The 25,542-nt window shown below is 56.8% G+C and overlaps 1 protein-coding gene across 1 annotated transcript in view; it reads right to left on the bottom strand.

Annotated features, from left to right (window-relative positions):
- DYSF (dysferlin) overlaps positions 1-25,542 on the bottom strand; it is a 208,483-nt gene that overhangs the window by 66,631 nt on the left and 116,310 nt on the right. Inside the window, exons 31-36 of the mRNA XM_034657277.1 lie at positions 19,655-19,748; positions 19,044-19,121; positions 10,987-11,168; positions 7,850-7,990; positions 6,980-7,009; positions 5,548-5,577 (exon numbers count right to left, since the gene is read on the bottom strand). Of these exons, the coding sequence (XP_034513168.1) occupies positions 5,548-5,577; positions 6,980-7,009; positions 7,850-7,990; positions 10,987-11,168; positions 19,044-19,121; positions 19,655-19,748 (555 nt within the window). The remainder of the gene's footprint in view (positions 1-5,547; positions 5,578-6,979; positions 7,010-7,849; positions 7,991-10,986; positions 11,169-19,043; positions 19,122-19,654; positions 19,749-25,542) is intronic.

Raw genomic sequence — 25,542 nt, 5'->3', positions numbered from 1 at the left:
CACCCAGCCTTTCAAGCCGCAACCACAGTCCCCCGTCCCCCATTTAAAGATGGTCTCTCGTACCCATCCCTGCCCTGCTCTCTGTGTCTTTCACCAGCCTCTCTCCCCCTCCCTTCTCTCCCTGAAAAGGTCTGCATCTTTCCACTGCCTGTCCTTCGCTTCCACGAGGCCCTCTGCCCAATGCACTCAGCTCTGCCCCCAGCGCCCCTGCCCCAGAAACTTCTGTGTCCAAAGTCAACAACAACCTGCTTGCAGCTCAGCCCAAAGGACACTGGCAGGCTCACATCCCTCCCACTCCCTCAACAGCATCATTGTGCCAACTGACCTCAGCCTCCTTCCTGAAACCATCTCTCTGCTTCCTCTCCGCTGCCCCTTTCCCCTCTCCACCTTCTGCTGGCTGAGTCCCCTCCTCTGCCCAGCCCTCTCCTGGGCTTTCTGTCTCCAGGCATCTCCCCTAAGCTCCAGACCCACATTGCCAACCTCTTACTGCTCAGATCACCCATGTTCCCTACTGGCCTCTAACACTAAACTGGTCCCAAAACAGATTATCTAACTTTCCCCTCAAAACCTGCTCTCTCCCAATGTCATCTCAGAAACCAGCCCCACCATCCACCTTGACGATCAGGCAAAAAAGCACCATGCCACCCTTGGCTCTCTTTTCCCTCATCCCTGTGTCCAATGGACCACATGGTCTTCATGATTCTGTCTCCTAAACTTCTCGCATGCCCATCCACCTGTCTCCTTCCTTCAGTTTGCACCCTCACCCTCTCTCACCTGGACTCATCAGCATCCCCCTAAGTGGTCTCCTTGCATCTGGTTTTGCAGATCCCTTCCCAAGAGCCAAGGCATGCTGTATTCTGCTGCCAGGGGGATCTTTCTAGAATGTCATTCTGTTTAAAACCTATCAAATGTTCCCCAGCCATTCAGGATGAAGTCCAAACTCCTTAACATGGCCTCCAAAGCCCCTCACCTTCTAGTTCCTTCTGACTTCTCTGGTCTTGCCTCTCACTAGTTAACCTTCCCTTCCGGGGTCCCAGGCAGTGATGAGTCACCTCTCCATACATGCTCAACACTGGCCCTTCTGAACACTAGCAGGTGGCAGGTGGCAGGAGACAGCACACTCTCTTTACCTTTGAGGCTTGGAGTGGCTGGTCCCTCTGTCTGAAATCTCCAGCCCACTTCATCTGGCTACCTCCTACTCAGACCTCAGATCTCCATTTAAATCTCCCCTGGCGTCTCGAGCTTAAGCTAAGCACCCCCATGGCTTCCACAGCAAGTAGACTCACTCCCACGGAAAGACACACCACCCTGTGCCATCTGCGTGTGCTAAACCAGCATCTCTGCACCCAGGGACCAGAGCTGAAATCCCTGTCCAATCACTACGGGATGATGACTGGGTAATTGAGGGGAGGGAGGGATGGCGACAGGATGAACAGGTGGGCAGACAGCTGAATGAAGAACCGACTCCAACGTCCCCTCCCCCCTTCCCAGTGCTCCTGTCTGTGCCAGCCTGCTCACGGGTCCTCACCAACCTCCCCCCGATGCCTGCTCATCGCTCCCTCTGTCTGAATGGTCTTCTCATACACCTTCTGGAATCTAACACATCTCTCAGGGCCTCGTTGAAGCTCTCCATCTTCCAGAAAATCTCCCAACCCCTCCAGAACTTCTTATCGCTCTATTATCTGGCTTCTTTGACATCTAAGTGACCCTGTGGCCTCCTTTCCCAAGGTCCTGACTAGTCTCTGACACCTCACTGTGAGAGTCCTAAGGCCCTGGCCAGATGGCCCACCCCTCCTTCCGGAGGGGCTCAACACCTCCTCCCAGGCCAGTGATTCTCAGTGGGGGTGGGCTGCAGCGATCCTTATCACCTACAGGGAAGCACATCAGCATTGCCTGGCAAGAGGGAGGTGTAGGCTTGAAGTGTCACCAGGATATCCTAATTCACCATCCTATGTGAGACGGGGACTCTGAGGACCACAGACCTCAAGGGCAGCCATACAATATAAGTCTAGTTAGATGAAGCCACATTTGACCAATGCCTCTTTTGCTCACCCTCCCCACCCAGCCTGAGCTCAGGGCAGACGTGGGGCTGCTCCACTGATGGGTCCTACAGGAGGGCCGGGCATTTGCCGAACTGCCTCCGATCAAGAGGACAGGACCCAAGGATCGATGAGGCTCTCTCCCCCAGCAGAGCAAAATCTACCCTTATGCCCTCTTCAGTCTATCTGTCCCGCAGATCAGCTCAGCACAGACAGCCAAGGACAAGCCATGAGGGGGCCTTCCTCCCCTCTAGGGCCAACACCCTAGAGGGACATTCATTCCCAGGGCAGGGCTGGGAGAAGCATTGAGCTCCCCCAGCCTCCTAAGTAGTCCTGTTACCAGTAGCCCCATAGACCCCCACCTCCCCCAGCAGGGTACAGTCAGAGGACCCTCTGGAGCTCAGATCCTGGCTCCTTGAGGGGCTGCAGGCGGGGGCAGCCAGGCGTGCTGGGAGGGCTCCATTGTCTGCTGCCCCACCCAGCTCGTTAGGAACAACATGTTGCTCTAATTACACTTCCCAGGAAAAACAGTGTTTTAAATTAAGGCCTTGGGGGAGGGAAAGGGGGATGGGGGGGACCACTGGGTTTATTTTCCTGATTGCAAAACACCAAACTTTTCCCTTTAGTGGATTTGGGGTGCGGGAGAGTACCTCGTGTGCATCTCAGACCAAAAGCCATACCCTGGACTTGGAAGGGGATAGAGTGACATCTGGTTGGCTCCTGAGCCCTCAGCGGAAAGAGCCACGGAGCCTGCAGTCCCTTCCACCAGGGCGTCCCCTGCCTGCCCTGGAGCAAGACAGAAGCGGTAGAACCACGGGAAATGCACTTAACCACGCCCCCTTCAATGGTCAGGTCTACAAGCCCCAGCTCCCGCCTAGAGCGTGCCCAGGTGGGCTCTCCCTCTGCACATTCTCCACATCCCCGTGGGGGGGGGGGCCCCCCCCCTCTCCTGCCACTCCTGTGGCAGGGGTGTGTGCGCACACGCACATGGGGGTGTGTGTGTTCTTGCGCGTGTGCACGCTCGCACACACTCACACGTGCATGTGCACGCTCTCCAGTTCTCAGGAAATCTAAAATTGCAGTTTCTTTGAACTCATTCCCCTTGGCAGCACGGACCGCCTTTGTTCTCCAGACAAAAAGGAAAAGAAACGAGACAGAGGGCTCAGAAGAGGCGGGAGAAGGAGGGAGAGAAGGAGCTGGAGACCAAGGAGCAAACGGAGAAAGAGGGAAACAGGAAGGGAGAGCGGAAGAGAAGGCGAACAAGGCTCAGGAAGGGGGGGATTTTTACTCTACCCTGACAAAAGACAGACTGGGAAGCTGGGGGAGGACGTCCTCCCCTCATCCACGCTCTCTGCAAGGGTCTCCCAGACATCACCAAAGCCTCAAAGACACAAGGCAAGAGTCCCAATTCCCCCCACCAGAACTTCCAGAGAGGGCTACTCCAGACGGGCATAAAGCCTGGGAGAGGGAAAGTCATGTCACCCAACAAACTGGCCCCAGCCCAAGGCACTGCCACCTCGACCCCTCTCCCCAACCTCTTCTGCCAATCCCTGCTTCAGATGCTAACCCAGCGTCACCTCTTCCAGAAAACCATCCCCACGGTCCTCCATCCGCTCTGGGAGCCATCGGCCCAGCATGGGCAGATGTCTTTCCCGGACACTGTCTCCCACATGGGCATGGGATGCATTGGCCAGAGGCACTCCCCGCCAGAAAGGCCATCCTTACACCATCCTTCCAAGTCGCAAAAGCCTCTTACCTGGTCCTGCCCCTGACTCCCCAGCCCTCGCCCCCGGCGGCCGCACAGCTTCCTAACAAACCCATCTGCCCATCTGTTTCCAGACTCTCAAGGGCTCCCATGGCCGGTGGCCCAGAACCGAACCTGCCAGCATGCCCTCTTACAGCCCTCAGGGAGAGCTGGTGCATTCTTCCCAGGGACCAGGCTGGGAGCCTGGAGAGGGCTGAATGGGGGGGATACAAGGCAGGAGCTTGGCCACAGCAAAGACAGAAAACTCCTGCTAAGACCTCGGGCTTCCTGCAGGCCCCAAAGCTGCAGCTTGACTGACCTGTCCCCGGGGGCTTTTGAAACTAAAAAGGACCAGGACCTCGGGATGACGCTCAGCCTTCAAGTGCAGAGCAAGTGGCCGAGCCGCGGAGCCCCAGGTCTGGGGTCGGAGCCCCTGAAAAGGAGGGGGTCCACAAGATCATCTTCTGGGGTCATTCCCTCGACCAGCTGATACTCCATTCATCCTGCTGACTCAGCCCTGCCCCATGCCCAGCAGACCCCAAGCTGGGCTCTCCTCTGGCCCTTCTCAGGCTGTGGCTTGGCGGGCTCTGCAGCAGGACACTTGGCCCTCTTCAGGGTCTGGCCCAAAAGCGGCAAATTTTGATTTGCTTCCTGACAATGAGACCACAGCCAGATCCCTGCTCTCGGAATCTGAGCCTTCACTGTTACATATTACAAATCCAGTTATTAAGGACTTTAACTTTTTTTAATAACTCATCCCTGGGCTGGGTCTTCTTCAGAGCACGCTGTGGGTTTTGGCCACAAAGTGCTCTCAATCAAGAGAAAGGGCTCCGTGCTGCTTCCCTGGACAGGACTCCGCTCCCCTTTCCAAATCGGCAGTCTTTCGCAACTGTGGCCAGAAGCAGGAGGCTGCCTGTCAGGCACAATTATGGCCAGCTCCCTTGGCGGACCCCACCTCGGTCTGGGAGCAAAAGGAAGTGAGGTAAGGGGCGCGGGGCCTGCGGATCCCACATCCTGACCCTGCACTTCAAGTCTAAATTGCACTGAAAATGTCAAATGGTGTCCGCTCCCAGCCTGGGGATTCCCTGATGGCAGGAAGTGGCTGCCCTTTTCCCAACCCATCTGACCAGGGCTCTCCTTCCTGTCTCCCTGCCCAGGCCTCTGCCCCTGCTCCCTCCTGAGGACCCGCTCACAGATGTGCAGGAGGCCACAGGGGAACGCGCTCCTCATCCCTCATGGCAAAGGAGGTAGTCTTACTTCCTCCAGAAGCAAACCCCAATCTTCTTCCAGAAGGAACCCCCAACCCCACTGGCTCCTAAAGCACCCAGGCCCTAAACGGGTGGTTGGCCCCCTCAGCCAAAGGCACATTCCCCGTCTTCCTGCAGCAAGTCTGGCTAATGCTACCATCACCAGAAAGACTTCCTTGACTACTCTGGCCCCTTATAAACATTTTATTCTTGAAAACACGCCACCTGGTACTCAGCCAGATGAGACTCTATTTCTGCCAGGAGGTCTGGGTGAATCTGGCCTCCAACAGGGCAGCAAGCCTTCTGGGGCCAGAATCACGCCAGGATATACCCCAGGCAGCCCCGGGTCTGCACAGAGTGTGGGGAACGAAATCCAGTCAGGTCCCTGAATGGCAGATGCCCACTGCGGCACCAGGAACCCACATGGCTCTGGAGCACCTGCCCAGAGGTGGGCCTTCTAGTTCCCTCTGTTCCCAACCACCCAGCCGCAGGCCACAGCTTCAAGTGTTCAGCTCACCTCGTCCAGGATTCCCGATGTATCCTGCACCTAGGGCCATCACAGGTTGTTCCATGTCCAGAAGATCGGTGGAGGGAAGAGAGGAGGGAGGGTAAAAGCTTAGCATCCGTGACAAAGAGCGCTAGGCTGGGGCAGAGATCAGCACCCCAGACGTCGCCCTAAGGAAGCCAACAGAAACTGCCTCCCATTGAGGGTCAGGGTGACATGCTTCCAGCCATGCCTTCCACATGGTTCCTGAGAAGGAAGGTGTGATGGGGTGTCGATGCGGAGACTGGTGGGACAGGCCAAAGCATAAACCTAGAGCCCAGGCCTCTCTGGAGGTGATGGGAGAAAGAAAAGTGACTGGTGGTACGAAGGGTCCCAGGCCCTGCGCAACAGCCCCAGGAAGCAGCCAGGCCTGACCCCCTGGAGCTGCTGTTTCTGCTGGGGCACGTGGACTTGGAGGAGCAAGGAGAAACAACCCGGGTCCCCACGGGCTGGCAGGCCCGAGAGCAGGAGCTGGGACTGGACAGGAGAGAGAGGGGGAGAAGCAGAGGGTGGAGTGGGAGGCAGGGGGCAAAGGAGGGCTGCAGGGTTAAGAACTGTCTGCAAATTGTGCAGGCTGCCTCGTAAGAGGGGAGGCATCCAAACACAGCCCAAACGACGACTTCTCCACGCTGCAGCTGAGCCCGGAGGAGAAGAGTACTTCCTGAATCAAATTAGCAGGGGTGCCCACAAAGGGTCTACATTTTCTACCATGACCCCCACGAGGAGGAAAGGGGAGCAGGGAGCAGTAAATGAAGTCCCCACCGCTAGCAGAGGAAGGAAAACCAGGTCATAGTGGAAACCAGGAGCTGGGGAAGAGGGTCTAAATCACAACTTGGCCACTGAGCATGCCTCAGAGCCCTTGGAAGGCTCATGAGTACATGGGGGGCTGCCCGATACCCTCAGGGTGCACTTCAGTCAGTTTGAGTGGCGCCCAAGACTCGGCATATCTTACCACACCCCGACAGTTTTCAGCCCCCGGCCGCACCTTAAAATCCCCCAGGGAATACCGAAGGCCACCGAGGCCTGGGCCACAACCCCAAGAGGTAATGTTCTGTTTGGTCTGGGGTGCAGCCTGGGCACTGGTAATCTCTCAAGCTGCCCAAGGGATTCTAACACGCTGCCCGGCTGTGGGCCACTGGTCTGGGTGGCCATGAGGTCATTTCATTCTGAGAGTCTGTGATTCTCGGACTTCTCCCGGAAGAAGGGCAGGGAAGGCCAGAGCTGTGCGGGGACCCCAGCCCCTGCTCACCCTGCTGCATGGGCCCACCGGGGCCTTCCTGTGCATGAAGGCAGGATGCCGGTGGTGTATGCCTGATCGCCCCTCCTAGCCCAGGGTGGGGTGGGGGTGCTGCAAGCCAGGAGGATGGCAATCAGTTAAAGAAGAAAATATAAGAGCAAGACTTACCTCAAAACCAGGAATATGGTGAATGGCCGGCTAGCGTGCAGAAAAAAGAGAGCTTTGGTCAGATGCCCGTCACCCAAGGCCCCAGAACCCTGTTTTCTGCCCTGGCCAGACAAACACATTTCCCGCCACAAAACGACACTCATGGAATGTATCAGTGATTCAACAATGCAGGGGTGTGCAGACTCTATTCCCTGGAGGTCTAGGGACTCTTCAGAGGAAGCTGGAGTGGCAACTGCAAAGGGAAGCCGGGTTGGTGGTATGTGGTGCCCCCCTCCAGACACCCCACCCGGAGTAGTCCTATTTCTATCCGGCTTACCTCTGGAGGTTCATGCCACAGTAAGAGCAAGTTTGGAGAGTGGGCTGTAAACTAAATGCCCTATTTCAGAGCAGGGAAGTGGCTGGCCCTGGGCCACCCGGCTAGGCCATGGCAGGGGCAGCACTAGAACAGAGGTCCTGCCCTACCTGTCCGCAGAGATGCCCCCGTCACACTTACGCCCCGCCAAACCAGATCACAGAGGTCCAACTCCCAGAAACCACTTCAAGTTATGACCCAGGGAAAAATATATCCAATGGCCAAAAGATTCAGGCATTCTAGCACAATTCAGATTCCAACACTCTCCCTAGCAGTTAGACCATGTTGTGATTTGGGGTACAGAAAAGATGGGCAAAGCCAACCCTCAGCAGGAGGCCTGACAGCAGGTGGCTGTTCAGTGTTCCCCACTGACTGCAGTTCCCCCATCAGGGAAGAAGGATACATTGCAGCTCTCTCTCCTCCACTGGGGCATCCCCTCTCTGTGCCCCCTGGTCACCCCCCACCATGTATGTACTCCCTGCCTGGGCTTCCTGAATGTGAATATGAAACAGCCTCACCTTCTCTCTCTGGATGAGCTCAAAAGAGGCCAGCAGCTCGCCTGCCGGCTGGCTGCCCCTAACCAGCGGGAACCAGGCCAGCCGGGGCATCCGTTCCAGACTGGGCTGACACATGCAGCGTCCCAAAAACTCATCTGCACCCTAGACAGGGCATGGAGAAAGAAGAGTCGGCATCTTCCGGTCCAGGGCTCCAGGTGGCCTCAGAACAATCACCAGGCCTATATCCAGCCACCTGAACTAGAAAGGGACTCAGGAGTCAGGGCAGCCCCGGGGACAGAATGGTGCACTGTGCCCCTCTTAGAAGGATGGGAGAACAACATGCAAGTGACCTCCAACCGCCGTTGCTAGATTTGAATTCCCATCATGGTCAAAAATCCCTCTGTGCGTCTAACTAGCCTTCAGCTTGATTTAATTTAATCAGGCTCTGAGCCGCTTCAAGACCACAGCGACAGCCCCCTAGTATTTCCCTAACCCCCTCTGCAAAGGAGGTGTCTGACATTTCCAAGGGCTTTTGCATCTCCTTTAAATCCCCCCACTTTCTAGCTGGGGAAACTGATCACTCATCAAATTCAATGAGTCTTGTTAAAACAATGTTTTGATCTTATCATCCCCCTGCTCAGGCACCTTCTGTGGCTCCCACTCCCTGGAGACAAAGCCCACATCTCCCCCCGCACAGAAGGCCCCTCACTGGAGGCTGCTCACCTCTCCTGCCCCGCCTCATTCCCTCTGCACAGCCCCTCCACCAGTCTGCTGGCCTCTGCTGCCCTCTCGGCCCCTGGCCCTCACGTGCGCCATCTCCCCCAGCCACTCTGCCCTCTGCCCCTCTCCGCCATCCCCCACGGCCGCACCCAAGCGTGGCCCTCTGGCTTGGGCCCCTGTGACCTCACTGGCCTGTGACTCCAGCCTTGTGATTAGCTTCCCTGAGGGGGCAGCAGCAGGACCACGGGTCTCAGCCAGATGGTGCCACGGCCCTTCCAAGCCCTGGTGCCTCGCCCGAGACCCTCATCTGGAGAGACCCGAGCAGAACTGGGAAGCACCACTGCCTCCAGTCACGCCACTACTGGGGATGTCCCCAAGAGCCACTCCAGCTCCTGCATGAATGCCCACAGGGCAGGTAGTAGTCCAGCATTAATCACTCAGTGTGGACAGCAGCCACCGTGCTGGGAGTGGTCCTGGAGGCCCCTCTGGCCTGGGTGTTGCCCCATTAGTTGTGGGTCACGGAGAGGTGGTGGGGAGGGGAGCCTGGGCAACCAGGCCAGCAGGAGCTCAAGGCAATGAGTATTTGCCAACACGTACAGAGTCATTTGACTATGTTAACAATGCACACAGCATCTTCTCTCCCCCAGAACACTGGAGCCCAACCACCCAGAAGAAGCCATGGCTCTTCTCCCCCCTGGGATCGCTCGGAGTCCCTGGCCTGCAGGAAAGACACAGGGCCGGAGCAACGTTTGCAAAAGAGGAGGTGGGATGCTACTGGAAGAAACACTGTATGCTGCCGGCCTCCTGCCCCTCCCCCCCAGTACAACATTTGCTCCTGCTCCCCTGCCTCGTCCCCTGGCCCAGCACATCCTGGTCCTCCTGCCTGTCCCCTCTTCTTCCTGCCCCAAAGGTGCCAGCCCCTGTGCTCTTCCCCAGACAGTCCCAAATAGACTCTGCCTCCAGTTGCTCATTCCCTTCCCAGAGCCAAGGGAAGAGCTCAGAGGTGGGCCTCCCCGGCTCAGGCTGCCATTGCCCGCTGCCAGCTGGTCCTCTCCACCTGGTGGGACACCCTGAACGGCATCACCTTGCCCCTCCCCCTGGTTACCACACCTTCCCAAAGCACCTGACATCCAGCCATGGCAACTCTTTCTGGAAACATCTTCCAATCCCTCCTCCTCCCCTTTTATCCACTGCCACCCCACCCAACCTAGGCTGGGGCCCTTTGCCAAACATGCTGTCCGCAAATCCCGTCTCTCCCTTCTCTCTTCTTTTCAAAATGTTGCTCGACCCTCTCACTCCCCTTCTCCCCCGGCCTCATACTCCTTTCTTTCCCTTCCCAGTTTGCCCTCTGCTCTCCTCAGTCTCCCCCTGCCTTGCCCTAACACCCCAATAACATTTCCTTCAGGGCCTGGGTCTTCCCCACAGCCTTCCCTCAAGTAACAGCCCTGGGCTATCTCTCCCTCCCGGGAATCTTCTAGACCTGCGCTGCCCCGTACCTGCTGCTATTCACATATAAAGTTTAATTAATCAAGACTAAAAATGAAAATGGAGTTTCTCAGTTGTGCTAGCCACTTGTCAGCTGCTCGGTGGCCACACGGGGTGACCGGCTCCCAGTCTGAGCAGCACAGCCACCGAGCCTTGCCAGCACCACCGTAAGTTCTGCTGGACAGCTCTGGAGGGTCCCACAGTTCAGGAGGAGGCCCACAGTTCTGGAGGGTCCCACAGCTCTGGAGGGTCCCACAGTTCAGGAGGAGGCCCACAGTTCTGGAGGGTCCCACAGCTCTGGAGGGCGCCCACAGCTCTGGAAGGGGCCCACAGCTCTGGAGGGGGCCCCCAGCTCTGGAAGGGGCCCACAGTTCTAGAGGGGGCCCTCAGCTCTAGAGGGGGCCCCAGCTTGGAAGAATCCCACAGCTCTGGAGAGTCCCACAGCTCTGGAGGGGGCCCACAGCTCTGGAGGGGGCCCACAGTTCTGGAGGGGGCCCACAGTTCTGAAGGGGGCCCACAGATCTGACAGAGGCCCTGCCTATGCCCCTGGAGGGGACTCTGCTCCGTGGAGGATTCTCGGCTCCCACCTACACTGGCCACGCCGGCCACTGAGCCCAGCACACAAGCGCACGATAACCGTTTGTGGAGTCAATGTAGCTCTCAGATGGGGATAAGGGACTCCTGGCCTGGGGTCTTAGAAGCAAGTTCGAGGGAGAGGAACCCCGATCCCCGGCCAAACACCTTTCCAGTTCCATCCCTGCTCCCGGCCGCAGGCACAGCACATGTGTGAGCGATCCATTTTTAATTACTCTAGAAGAGTTCTAAAGGCTGTGTAGCCTGTGGGATCAGGGGAGAGGCCTTCTGGTGGGGTAGCCCTCCCCGTGGTGTCCCCGCACCCCTCCGCCGAGGGTGTGGGCGGTGAGGGCACGAGGGAGGAAAGCAGGCGCACTCACGTAGGTGTCGTGGTCATACAGCTCCACCACAATGCTGGGCGGCTGCTCGGCGATGCTGGCTGGCTCTCCAAAGATCTCAATCTCATAGAAGATGAGCGTCTGGTCCCAGGTGGGGTTCAGAGTGTTCTTCACCACCACGGTCTTCTGGCTCTGGTGCAGGAAGGAGACGATGGCGTAGGGATCTGGGTGGGCCAGGCCCAAGGAAGGCGGGGGCAGGACACAGCAGAGACCGTGAGACTTGTCCGCTCAGGAGTCATGTGGGCCACAGAGCTGGAGCAGAGCCGCGCTCTGGAGCAACAGTCTACAGGTTGGAGCCTGTTTCCCCAGTGCCCCCCCCCGCCAGCCCTGGCCCCAGCCGTCTCAAAGGCCAGCTGGTGGGCCACAGTGGAGAAATGGAGCCGAGGACCAGGAGAGCAGGCCCAGAGATCCAAAGAACTCCCCTTCAGGGCTCCTTCCTGGGGTGGGGCTCCCACCAGGAGCCAGGTCCTGCTAGAGGAAGTGAGTGCCTGCACAGTACATTCATTCATTCACCCAGCAAGCATTTATTGAGTGCCCTCTGCATGCCAGGCCAAGAGCTAGGGGCTAGGGACTGAGAATACAATTGGAGCAACACCACAGTCCATACAAGCGACCATGAAACTACCATTCTGGTCCGCGCTTTGAAGAGCAGCTCTAAGGTGCAGTGGCGGGCATGAGAGAGGGCTCTGTCTTCCTTGAGGAAGGGAGAGTACAGCAGAGGGGCTGGTGCGCTCAGACTGGGGTGCCTGGGCCTGCATATCAGCAAGCCCACCCAGCTGCCGCACGGAGAACAGCCTGCAGGAAGCAGGGACACCAGTGCTGAGGCCTCCACAAAGGTTCAGGTGGAGCTGGTGGTGTCCGGACGAGCGAGCGCCCCAGAGGGAAGCACGTGGACTCAAGAGCTGTTCGGCAGTAGGTGATGTGACAGAATCCCTAAGATCCCTGCAGCTTCCTGCTGCCCCAAACCGCTGTGCAGCCTGCCCGTCCCAGCCACGCCGGCGGGGGGCCCACCCGCTAGTCATTCCCTGCGCCTGCTGTCAAAGGGAAGTTAGTGTCACTAGAGAAGATTCGAGGGCTGTGGCTCTCAAATGTGACCATGCAGCAGAAGCACCTGGAAGGCTTACCCGGACTACGGGGCCCCACCCTGAGAGACAAGTTCATCAGGTCTGGGGTGGGGCCTGAGAATTTGCATTTCTAACAAGTTCCCAGAGGGTACAGATGCTGTCCTCCGGGGCCAAATTTGGGGAACCAGTGCAGGAGAAAGGCCTATGAACTGAGTGCACGTAATTTGGGACAGGGGCAAAGGGCTTGGAGGAGGGACTCCTCCAGCTGCTCCCATGAGGATGTCAGAGTGGGGGCAGGGTCCAGTTTGATGCCCTTTTGTAACACTCAAAGTGCCAGATGCCGAAGGACAAGCAAGCCTGGAGACGCAGGAAGCTGGCCGCTGGATGCTAAGGTGCCCGGGAGGGCAGAGCCCAACTGCCCTCACGTGTGCCCTCCACCCTTGGCCCCCGCTCCAGCCTGCAGCACCCTGCCTCCTCTGAGCCTCCCAGTTTAGCCCCAGCTGTGACCTAACCCCCATGTGACCCTAGACCCTAGACCCTCAGCACTAGAGGTCCTGTGCTAGGATGTCCAACTGTAATCCTGGGGCTGAGATGGGGAGACAGCTCTTCCTCACAAAGGGAGGGGAGCGGGACAGGTTCCTTGGCCATAAGGAGACCAAATGGCACACGATGGCCATTGTATAGGAGGTGACAGAAAGTAACCCTAGAAGAGGCAGGATGGTTGGGGAGGACTCCCATCAAGAGATGTGGGACCAGGGTCCAAGATTCTGATTGTTGGACAATGACTAGTTTTAAGGGTGGGGGAGAGCTAAGCTAGGAGGCAGAAGCTATGGGCACTTAATGGCTGAGTAATGCTGGGTTTGGCTAACAGGAGGTAGACACCAGCATGGAACCAGCCTTCAGGCACGAAAGCCACAGTGTAGTCAATCCTGGAGGGCTTCCTGAAGGAAACTGGTTTTGAACCTGATTCTGGGGGTAGAAGAGGGCAAGGTAAGGCCCTTGACAGGGAAAGGAGCAGAAGAGACATACCCACCCGCCTTGCCACCCCCACCTGGTGGAAGCTTCCTTGGCATGGGGCTCCCCCTTCTATGCACCGGCCCTGGTAGGGTTGGCCCCAAGCACTTCCCTTCCTGCCCCTGGCAGGGCCCAGCGGCGTCTGTGCATTTAATGAAACCGTCTGGCTGTGATACCATCAGCTCCAAGCTCGGCAGAGAACCTCTCCCTGGTTCCAGTAAGGGAAAGAGGGCGCGTTCCGATAAATAAAACCATATTAGAGAGCCGGCGAAAAAGCCCCTTTTGTTCCCACCCCCCGTGCTTCCCAACGCTTTATTTTTATAAGCGCGAGGGCCCCAGACCGACCGCGTTTACACAAAGATCACAATTGCACATTGTAGCGGCCGTGCACGCTGTATTGGTGTTGGCAGCACCCCCCACGCTGCCCCCCCAAGCAGGCCGACTCCTTCCAGCAGCCCCAGAAGCCCAAGCAATGAGCTCAGCGCTGGGGGGACTGGGAGGGGGTGGCTTTCAAACAAAAATCACCCAGACCCACACACGTGCCCCACCCGCCCATGGGAGGAAAAAACACACAACAAAGGCATTGTAAAGAGCAGGCCTGGAGGCCTGGGGCCTCAGACACTGGGCTACTGTGTGCTGGGGCCCAGCTTCTCCCCCTACAGGACCCAGCCCCTCCAAAAAAAAGAAACAAGGGGGGCGGGGGTGTTGCTGAAGCAAGGTGGTCAGATGAGGGAAAGCCAGACAAACGCACAGACACATCCCGCTTCCAGGAAAGCCAAGAGGACGGAGAAGCAGATCCCAAGGAGAGGTGGAAGGGAAGGGAAGGGGCTGGTTCTTCTCTGTCCACTCTAGCCTAACACACTTCCCAGGGCCACTCCCATAGACGAGGGGCAGCACTGGCCCTCGGGCCTCACCCACCAAGCCACATGGAGCTGAAGTGGAAAGCGGCTGGACTGGTGCTCTCTGAGAACCATTTGCTGCCCTGGGCAGCTCCAGCTGTGAGCACACATGGTTCTACGGGATGCCATCACCGCGCGAGGCCCCAGGCAGGTGGTTCTTTTCCGGACCTAGAGCCCTGCATCCGAGCTCTGCTGCTCAGACCTTCCTAGAGCCTTCCCAGACCTTAACAACATACTAAGCCTTCGTCCTAGGCCCTCCCACCTTCACAGCTCAGACCACTGGGATGGGAGACATGGCAGACAGCTTCATCCCACTCATCAGAAGAGAGAGCTTTGCGCCATGAAGACGAAGTTACTAGCCCATGCTCACATGTGACCAGGGCTAGACCCCTGGCTCCCAGTCTAGTGCTCCTTCCACCACGTCATGCCCTTTGGAAAAGAACCCTTAAGAGAGAGGGCGGCCGATCACTAGTAGGGCAGAGCAAATGAAAACTATAATATAGCAATATTTTTCCTATTAAATTAAGAAAAATTGTCCGGAATCATAAAATCCAGTGTTGGCAAATATTTGATGAAATAGGTACTCTCCTTTATTGCTGGAAGCAATTCAGGAAAGCAACTGGGCAGTATGCCCTAAAAAACATAAAACTGTTTATACCTTGCTTCCTATATTCCTGGGAATCATCCAAATTAACCAAAAAGCTATATGTACAGAGATGTTCGCTCCAGCATTATTTGTAATCCACCACTCATTCGCTCTGTCATTACTGACTGACCAGCACGTGGTGGGGAAGCACTGTACTGGGGATAAGAAAATAAAGGAGGCACGATCTAGGCTCTTAAGAGCATGACTACTGGTTGGAAATGGTAACTATAGAGCAGTTATGATCCAAGGTGATGTGCAGCTTCCTCGGGGAATGAATGAGGTTCTGCAGGTGGGGGATACCCCCATAGAGCCTGGCAGCATCAAGTCAGTCATCCCAAAGAAGGTCTCCTATCCTGCGTCTCCAGAATGAGGAGTAACCAAGGTGCACCAAGGGAAAGGGGGCTTTCTAAACATCTAGCACAGCATGCATGAAGACGCCAGAGCACATGGGCATTTGGGGAACAGCGTAGTCGGTCCGGCTTAGGGGAGGAAGGGAGCGCCCAGGGCAGTGGGGATGAAAGAGGGAGGAGGAGGTGGGACAGATCACAAAGGTCCAGATCCGAGCTGAACAATCTGTACTGAATCCTACAGAGCAGTGTTTCCCAAAATGTGTGCTTTGTAAACGTGGGATCTCTGGGGAGCTAGCCAGTGCTTAAAAAAGTCAAACAGGCTCCTTTCCTGCAGCCATTCCAGAGCCTCTCAAGGCCACTGTGCATTGTAAATCTGGAAGCGTGCAGTGTTCCCCAGTCTCCCTTGCTCAGGAACCCTGTTTAAGTGGAGCATTTCACAAGCCTCCAATGCACTTTGGAAAACAGCTCCATGAGCTCAACGGGAGAATTCCTCCAGCCAGAGCCAACCTTAACAGAAAGCCATGCTTCAAGAGGGAGTGGGCCACAACTGTAGTCCAGACACAATAAAGCCCCAAAGCAAGAGATCCCCAGCCCCACCCAAGAAAGAGTCTGGATAGGGGTGAAAACTAGCACTAGACCCCACCGAGGTGACCTCATCTGTGCAGCAGCCATGGCTCATCAGAAGTCACTGTGGCCTGCCCTGGAGTACCCCTTCCAGGACAGCCCGCCTGGCACACATCTTTGATCTCCCAGGAGCCGTGAGGCCAACGAAGAGGGCGCAGGACCTTCTGCTGTCTTAGCAGAGACCCCACTCTGGTAAATTAATAACTTGGCATCCGTTCTACTTACCATCTCTCAGTTGCTTGGTTAACCAAGGCAGGCCCCCTGAGCCCACTGACCTGTGAGACCCTCCAGGAGGAGTTTCTGACTGCCCCAGGCTAAGGATCATCTTCTGATATGTAGCGACCTCACAATAGAGCTGCCCACCGGTTGTCCGTCTTGATGGGCGCTCTGTAAGGAGAGCTTATGGCTCCCCCAAACCACAGCTCTGGGCCCAGCGAGGGGAGGGAGCAAAGCAAAATGCCCCTGGGGAACTCTTCAGCAAATCAGACAGGTTCCTTCCTGATTTCCTTCAAGAAATATCAGTCTCCAATGAACAGCAGCTCAGCTCAGACTGTGGTTTAAGGAAGCAATGCTGCCCTTTAGATAGAGCATGGAGGACATGGGATTTCTAAGTCCATCGCCATTCAATCCGAATTCAGTGCGTACTCCCGATGCTCACCAAGCAAGGGCAATCGCCACCCAGTATCAAAGAGAAGTCCTTTGAATTAAGCATCATTTTACGTTCTTAATGCCTGGTTGCTTCACAGGCTACGCATCCTCACAACCACGGGCCACACACATCCTTCCGGTGTCTGCAGAATCGATGCTGCCTATTTATTCCACGCCCCCACCCCGAGGCAGAAGCTCAGGCAGGCTGACAGAACGTCTCCACAAGCCCCCTCTCCTGCCTGAGTCTAATGCTGTTCAACAAGTGGTTCCTAGGCAGTGCTTGTGTGCCCCCCCAAGACCCACCCCTAGGGGACAAGTGAAGAGCACAGCTCCGGGCCATGGGAGCCCACCACTGCGGGAAAGGCCCAGAGCACCGCAGGTCAGAGTCAACGGAGCACTTCTGGAAGAGAGCCCTCTCCGCCCCAGACACCCAGCAGGCAGGATGGAGGATGATACCAGCACAGACGCTGCGCTGGACCCTCCCCTGGCCCCAGACATTCCGGATTCACACATGAGTTTCCTCCGAGAAATGCCAGCTGGTGGCCACGCACAGCCTCCGGCCGCCAGCCGCCCCAGGGTCAGTGCCAGGGGAGAAATTGCTTTGGTTTAGGGTTTGGGAGTGAAAATAAACACTCTGGGTTTTATAGGTTCACCCATGTTGGCTGCTGTTTTCCTTTCCAGCAGCTGGTCAATCAGGCCTTTCATTCAGAAGCCAGCAGCCTCTGAGGAAGCCCTGGGCAGTGCCCTCAAAGCTCAAGGGATGTTTATTTGTGGGGGGCGGTGGGGCTAGGATGGAAAGTGTGACACATCCCATAGGCCAGCGCCAGGCTGACCCTGCCTGTGGTCCCCAGGGGTGCGTGCCCCCTCCCAGCATGGGCTCCTCAGGAGGCTCCCTCCCTGCAGTGTCCGGCCCAAGGAGGACGGAGCCCTCCCACCACCACATGCCCACACAAGCCTGCCGCCTGCACCCCCGCCTCTCACAGCCTGCCAAGGAAGAAACAAGGCTGTGGATGAGTCCACCCCTTTTCTCTCGGCACACATTCCAATGGTCAGCGAGCATTCTGGCAGGTTCCCAGCAAGGGCCAGCTGCACATATCCGCCCCAGGCCCACCAATCCCTGCATGTGGGTTTTGCATATGCTTTTCAGAGGGCGCTGTCAGGACCCGGGACCCAAAGCACAGAAGAGAAATTGCTCCATCGACCGTGTGCCTGGGTGCCCAGGGCTGGAAAACAGGTCACTAAGAGGAGAGAATGTGGGGAAACACAGCTGCTGGGGGTGAAGAATGAGGGTGGTCTCCCGTGGGGGGGAGGAGAGGGGCCCAGAGGAGGACAGGCTGGTGGCTAGGAGCAACAGGGCCATCCTCAGAACAGAAGGTCATCTCACAGAAGAATTCACTTCTACTCAAGTAAGTAGCAAGCATTCAGAGGGTGGTATGTCACTTGTCAGCTATTTGACCTCAAGCAATTTAGTCAAGATATCTGCGTCTCAGTCTCCTCACCTGCAAAATGGGGATGTGAAACCCCTACCTCAAAGGGGAGATGTAAGGGTCACACGCACCGAGACCAGTAAAATGCCCGGGCGCACAGTGAACACTCAGTATCTGCTCTTAGATGCCAAGTGCAGGTTCAAGGGCAAGACAAAGCCCCTTCCTGGAGGAGCTCACAGTCAGCGTGGGAAAAACAGACAGCAACTGATCTGCACGGCAGTCGGGGCTCTGAGAGAGGTGTTGGTGGGGCGTTGGCCAAGTGTCCAGGAAGGAACAACCATCTGGGCTTGGGGCAGAGTCACAGCATCTGGACTGGGTTTTGAAGAATGAGTAGGAGTTTGCTGGGTTAAAAATAGGGAGGGAATGCATTCTAGGCGGAGAGAACACTGAGGACGAAGGCCAGGAAGAGCTCCGCAGACGTTGACAAAAGCTGGTGAGGCCAGAACTAGTGGGTAGAGGTGAACTAGGGAAAGATGCAACTGGCAAAGTGCACGGAGTCCGACCCACGAAGGAGTGCCTGCCAGGCTGAAAGCTGGGGCTTTCTCTCCCAGTGTCTGCACTGGGAATCAGAGTAGTGACATGAGCAGATCTGTCTGAGGCAGTGTGGAAGGCGAGAGAGAACAGGAGATGAGAGGGAATATCTCCAAGCGAGATTCAGAAGCCAGAATCCGCAGGACTGGATGACTGCTGGTTTCCAAACTGATAGGCAATAGACACATGCTAATGTGATCCCAGGACCAAGGTGGGCAAGGGGGGGGGCAGGATTGGGGAGTGGGGCACAAGGAGTTCCGTTTGGACGGGATGGACTGAGGAGCCAGTGAGGCATCCAGGGGGAGATACCTAAGATGGGGCTGGATATGAGGGGCTCCTATGAACTAAAGGCCTGGAAGCTTCTGACATGGGTGGTCCATGGAGCCAGGGAAGGTGCGGGGACCGCAGTGCCCAGAGAAAAGGACACAGACAATCAGAACCATCAGACTTAGAGGTCTGGGAAGCCCCCCAAGTTGGAGCAGATAGCAGCAGGTGGCTGCAGGAGACCCTGGAGAGAGAAGTATCCTAGAGGTCAAGGCCAGAGGGGCTTTCAGAAGGAAGTGATGGTGAACAAAGCCAAACCCTACAGAAGGATCAAGCAGGCCACCTGACAACCAGAAAGCACAGTGACCCTGGCATCGTCAGCCACCTCCACAAATCCCACAAACACCACCACAGCTTCCACACACAGGAGAAGCCCTGGGCCACATTTCCGAAGACCTGTGGGCTCAGCTGCCAATTCTCAATCCCTGGTCCCTGATTCCCCTCCCACCTACCAGAAAAAGAGTCCTTGTCCATCGAGGGCAGGTCCCGAGCCTGGTACATATAGCAGCGCAGGTGGTAGCGGTTCCCATCTGCACCAAGGAAGAAAAGGAGATGCCAAGTGAGGGACTAGGAGTGGCTAGAAGCTGTGGCTGGGGAGAGGGGGGAGTCTACCCTAGGAAGGGCAATCGGTGCAGGGTTTGAGCCATAGAAATGACACATGTCACGCTCTGCGGGAATGAGCTGCTCAAAGGATCCGAACAGACCACAGCTCAGAGGTAGACACCTGAGTGTTGTGTCCTCGGGTCTGGTGAGAGCTGGGGAGAAGGGGATGGAGGAGAAGCCAAATAAATAATGGGGGCAGCCAGAATGCACAGGGCCTCGAACACCTGATTGCAAGCAGAGCGTTGATGCACACGCCACACGTAGATGGACGTGCGCGTGTGCACACAAAAGCAGGTGCACAAACACACCCCACGAAAGACACTGACCCACCACCAAGCATGTAGATTAAATTCTCCCTAGCCCCGCCCATACACACCTGACTGTATAACCCCATACAAACAAGCATAAGGTTATACATCCATCCACATCACCCCTAGAGACACCTCCAAGCGTCACTTACGATCAAAGATGCAGGAAATCGTGGGTCTGTTCACGCCAAAGCTCAAGGTGGACACGGACATGGAATCTTCACTCCGGTCATCTACCACGCCACCCTGGAGACATAGAGCTGGTCGTGACCAATCTTGACCCCAGAGCCAGGGGATGCCAGGGAGAGAGTCAGGTGCCCAGGTCAGACCTCCAGACAACACTCCTCGGATGCTGAGAGCTGGGCCATCAGCCTCTAGGGTAGCCCACCCCCTACAGCATCCCCACACTCCACTGTCAAGTCCACAGGGAAACTTTTCTCCCTCTCTAGTGGAGACCAGACACAACAGAATGGAATTCTGAGTGGTTCGGGCCCAGAAGGTTCGAGTCTGATAGAAGGAAGGACTGTAGGGGAGAGAATCCAGCGGGGATTTTCCCGCTGGGATGAGTTAAGATGAGCCAAACCTGGAGGACCCAGTCCACCATCTCTGTCCACCCCCTGTGTATCTGGACACTGGGTCCTAGGTCAGGGATAAGCTGCATGGCATCATCGCCACCTCTCACCAGCCCTCACTGAGCTGAGGGTAAAAGAGGGTGCAGGCTGTGGCTGGACAGACACAGGAGCAAGAGGCAGGCCGCTTTGCCCTCATTCACACTGGGTTCTAACCGGTGGGCCAGACACCAGCTGCCTTGGGCCAGACGCCTACCTCCCAGGTGTAGCCCTCGCCACCTCTGCCCCACCGCGGGCCCTCACTGGCATCCCGCCTGGTTTGGGGGGGCTCAGGGACCCAGCAGGGATCAAGGCCCCCACAAGAAAAGGAAATGTGCGGGTTATGCCACAGCCCAGGCTCCAGACTCGGCTTTCTTGGCAAGCCCAGCAACATCCTATGGCCCAGAGCCCAGCAGAGGGACTCGGGAGAGCTGGACAGTGTTCCCATGCTGTCCACTCCCTCTGCAGCCACTCCAAGAGATTTCTCCAGGTCCCTTGCTCTCTCTGCCCCACTGTCACCTGCCCTACACACTTTGCCCAGTTCCTCTTCCCAACACACAAGCACACACACCCTTGTGTGTGAACGGAAACTCTGGCCTCACCACCAGTGGCCTGTTCATCTGGCCCAGGCCCACCCACGGTGGCCACTTGCCAGGAATTTCCACCCTGCCACCTGGCCACAACCATTTCCCAGGACTCTCAACCTCTCCCACAGGCCTAGTGCCTCCAAATAGAAGATGCATGGCCACTTCTACGTCCTCCTCTTCAAACCAAGCCCACCCTCAGGGCCAGTCCAGACCCCTTGACAGAGAAGCTTCCGTGGATGCCTGCCTCCCCACTTCTGATCTGCCCACGCCCAGAGCCAGCACCAGCATCACCACCCATAGCCCAAATCCTTTGCTGGCCCTCAACACCTGAAGGGCCCCGATCAGACTTCAGGTGACCTGCCCCATTTTCCCGTTCAACACCAGGGCTTCCCTCCCCCAAACCCAGCCCTCAGCTTTAGGCAGGCCTCACTCCTCGAAGCTGGTCAAGCCTCACACCTGCTCCATCACAAGCTCTTGCTCTTCCCCAGCCAGAAGTGCTACTGACCATCCCAACTCCCCCATCCTCGGGGCATCTTAGGACACCCAGGGAAAGCCTGCCCTGGTCACTCTGGGTCAACATAGAAATTCATCCTAAAGGTAGACCAGGTCTTCCTCTGCTCTGGTCCTGCAAAAGGGCCCATTAAACACATATGCAGGAAAGATGTGTTCGCCTGCTCTTCCAGGGGACTTACCAAGGTCCAGCTTCAACCAGGTAGTCTCTGGCTCCCACCACAGGACACCCCGTCAGGGACCCCCTTCCTTTGATCACAATTTCAACACAAGCTCTAGAACCAGACTGCTGGGGCTCCAATTCCAGTCCTGCCATTTATTGGCTGTGTGACTTTGGACAGCTTGCTTAACCTCTCTGAACCAGTCTCTGTAAATTTAGAATAATTCTACAGTATCTATCTCAGAGAGTTGCTATGATTGTTAAGGAGATACATTATGTGTTGTTCTTAGCACACCTCCTGGCACATAATAAACGCTCAATAAATGTTTGCTAGTAATGATCTTACAAGAGAAATAAGGCACAGGTGGGGCGGGGGCAGGGTAGGTCATAAACTATAAAGCTCACAATTATTCTCAGGGGTGGTATTCATATACCTCATATTTGCTCAAAATCATTCCAGAAGCTGGAAAAGTGGACATTTCAGGAGCCACAGGCCTGGGCAGAAATCAAAAGCAATCAATCAAGCAATCAGTCTCTCAACACACACACACACACACACACACACACACACACACACACACACACATGAAAGCAGAATAACAGGGAGGGGTGTCATACTATAGACTGGGAAAGACCCAAAGGCCACCACTCCTGAACTCTCTCCTGAGCAGGTGTGGACCCCCCCAGGCATCCTGGGGTCCCCCCAGAAAAGGCATTTGGCTCGGCTGTGCCACACTGGCGTCCCGCCACAGCACGCACCAAGTCCAGCAGCTAACGGCTCCCAGTTTCAGGATCTGCGAGGCCGCACATAAAGCTGGACCTGGGGGGCCCAGCAGGCCACCCCAGGCATGAGGCGCAGGACGCCAAGGAAAGCAGATCAGAACACTGGAAACAGGGCTTGTCCAGCCCCCCATGCAACAACCCGTAGCATGTGCAGCCCAGTGTACCTTGGTTGGGAGGGGAGGGGGTCCAGCTGGATGGAGGCAGGGCAGAAGGCCCAGGACCCTGAGGCCCCTCCACCTCAGCTGGCAACACACACATGCCCCCCATGAGTCGGGTGCTAAGGTGAGTGAAGGGAGGGAGGCTGCCTCTGTCTCCCTCAGGCCCCATAATGCCTTTGCCCCCTCCCAGTACCTGCAGCAACCTCCATGCTCCCTGATGGCTGCCAGGGCACATCCCCACTCACCTCGCGCCTCCTCCAGATGGCCTCCCCTAGCTGCCTCCCAGAAGCACCACTCCCACCGAAACGCCTCTGTCTGGGGCTTTGGCAGCAATTTCTGGGTCTCTGTCCAAGGGCAGTCCGCCCTCCTGTGATCAGGAAAGGTGTCCCCCTCCCTGGGATTTCCACAAAGGCAGGTGCCAGGTATCTCAGGCCCAGCTCAGTGCTCAGCCCACGGCAGGCCCTGGCCCTGAGAAATAATGTCCCTCAGAGGGAGAAACCAGAGTCCCCGTGGGGAAGGCACCTCACACTGCCTGGGCTTTTCCACCTGGCCTGCCTCCAGAGTGGGGGGTCCACAGGGCTCTCCGTCCTCCCCCCAGCCCTCAACCTGCTCCCCAAGTACGGACCTGCCTCCTCCTTCCCTTCTCCCCCAGCTCAAAGTGACAGATGGGGATTGCTGAGAAGAAGCTGGGAGAACCAGGAGCCAGGCTGAGGGACACCCACTAAGTTCAGTCCCTCCTGGCAGAGCCCCGGCCCTGCAGTCACCCTGGTTCCCAGCCCGGGCAGAATTCTACCCACACCGCTGGCCCATGTCTTTCTATCCTCTGGCCCACTGACCTTCACAGGGGAGGCTGGGCTCTGCACACATCCTTTTAGACCCCGGGAGCAGAGGGGGGAGGCCTGCTCTCCCTCCCAGCCCAGCCGTGGCCTCTGAATTGAGTCTCCAGCAGTCTGGACATCCCCAAACACCCCCATCCCTGACAGCTTTCATGCTTAACCCAGCTGAAACCCTCTGGGGACCCCTTTCTTGCCCCCAGGCCTCTTGCACATCGGTCTCTCTGCCCCTTTCTTTCTCTTCTTCTTCTTGGGTATCCAGCCTCATCCTCAAGGTCTTCCTGCAAGGATGAGTAAGCCCCCCTCCCAGGTGCTTCCGCAAGGTCCTGACCCTCCTCTTAGCACATCTAGCACCCCCGCCCCATTGCCCCGTCTGTGCCTTCCCACTGGGAGCTCTGGGAGTTTTCTGTCATACGCCCAGCTCCCCTCACACACAGCAGGTGCTCAGTACGCACCTGGAGAGCAGGGGAACGAAAGCAGGAGGTCACCTCAGGAGAAAGCAACAGCGTCAGCTATGGAGAGAGCTGGTGAAGGCCAGCCTGTCACCCAGGTCGGGGCATCAGTCAGTACAATAACAGGTAATCCCATGCCACACTTCCTTCTCTCTCAGGTACATTTTGGTTTTCAAGTGTAGACAAGCAAGGCTCACACTCCAGAATCTCTCTCAAAGCAAACAACGAAGCCCCATGCAAACCTGACTTGGGAGCTTCTGGGAGGCACTCCTTCCTATCAGTCCTTCCCTCGGACCGCCTTGGGCATTGTTAGATGTTCAGCGGCATCCCTGCCCTCTACCCATTAGATCCCCATAGCTTCTGGACCCTTCAGCTCGGACCACCAGAAACATCTTCAGACATTGTCAAATGTCCCCTGAGAACAGAGCAGGGGATAGAAATCACCCCCGCTGGAAACCCACTGGTGAAAGAAAACTCAACGCAGTGAGGCAGCCCAGCCGTTGGCAGGTCGCTAGCACCAAGCAACACTCAGGAAATGGTGCTAGAGGTGTCAGTTTTAATCTTTCAGCTCTCCAGTCTCACACTAAAACAACACCTTCCCCCTTTAAGCTCTTTTTTCCTTAAACTTGGAATCCATCACCTTCTCTCTACTTCAGGGCCTTTGCACAGGCTGTTCTCGCCACCTTGAATGCCATCCCAGGTGAGGCTACCTTGAGCTCTTCCCTCAGCCCAGTCACCACTGAGGCCTGGAGACCGCTGTGGCCGCCACACCGTCAGCAGCAGCCCCTGCTCAGCCTGTCCTAGCTCTCTCCTGCACCCATCTCTCCGTGTGTATAGGCAGGGCGCATTCGCTCCTCTATCCCCTGCACCCAGCCTAGCATCAGGCACTTAGGAGGCATCCAGTGAAGACTCGTCACATACAATGAATCACCAGCATTCCTGGCCCTCAGCCACGTGGGCAGCGTTCAGGCCTCAGGTCTCAGGGGAGGGTCAGGAAAATGCCCATCAGACAGCACCCTCCTTCCCCCTCCCTCAGGGGGCTCAGAGTAAGGTGCCACTACAGAAAGAGCAAGGGGTGGGGGAATGGGATAGACTGGTAATGGGTAGTAAGGAGGGCACGTATTGCATGGTGCACTGGGTGTTATACGCAACTAATGAATCATCGAACTTTACATCAGAAACCAGGGATGTACTGTATGGTGACTGACATAATAAAATAAAAAAACATTAAAATAAATAAATAAATAAATAATAAATTAATTAAAAAAAAAAAAAAGAAAGAGCAAGGAGTATGGATTCACCAGCCCCCCAGTGGGGCCATCTCTGGGGTGGAATAGAATGGGGTGGACCCTCGAAAGGTCCCATTCAGGAAAGCTTCCTGGAGGAGGGGACAGAGAAGCATGTTGGCATAAGGGGAGCAGCAGTATGCTGGATGCCTGTGCCCCCAGAGCTCAGGGGAAGACGCAGCCAAAGGGGCAAAGCTGGGGCAGGGCAAGCTAAGAGAGGAAGGCTGCCTTGCTTCTGCTCTCGCTCGGAGTCCTGCGCCGGGAGAGCCAGGCTGCAGTGGCAGCTCATGCCTCGCTTTCTGTCCACCCACCCTTCACCCCCACTCCCTGCACTCACTCTTCCCCAGCCCCACCAGGCCCCGGGCATTGGGTTTCCCACAGCCACATTCCTGCCTCCATAGCTCATGCCGATGCGACTCCCAGACTGTGGTCTGTGGCCACACGCTCCATCTTGGGGCTAGCTGTGTAAGGGATCCTGCCGCTCGCCCAGGGGACGGGGCGGCATCCGATCCGCCGCTGCCCAACTGGCGGCCAGGGCTCCGGGAAGAGCCTGAGCTTCCGAGTGCGAGGAGCTCTCTCCCTCCCAGATGGTGCAGGGCTGCCCCCCGGGGTCCCCAGAGCCAGCGGCCAAACCCACCTTAACTGCTGAGGACTCCTGCCCCA

This window comes from Ailuropoda melanoleuca, chromosome 4 (assembly GCF_002007445.2).
Source record: "Ailuropoda melanoleuca isolate Jingjing chromosome 4, ASM200744v2, whole genome shotgun sequence".
Classification (NCBI taxonomy): Eukaryota; Metazoa; Chordata; class Mammalia; order Carnivora; family Ursidae; genus Ailuropoda; species Ailuropoda melanoleuca.
Note: the sequence above shows the minus strand (reverse complement) of the source record. Positions and strands in the feature narration are given on the sequence as shown.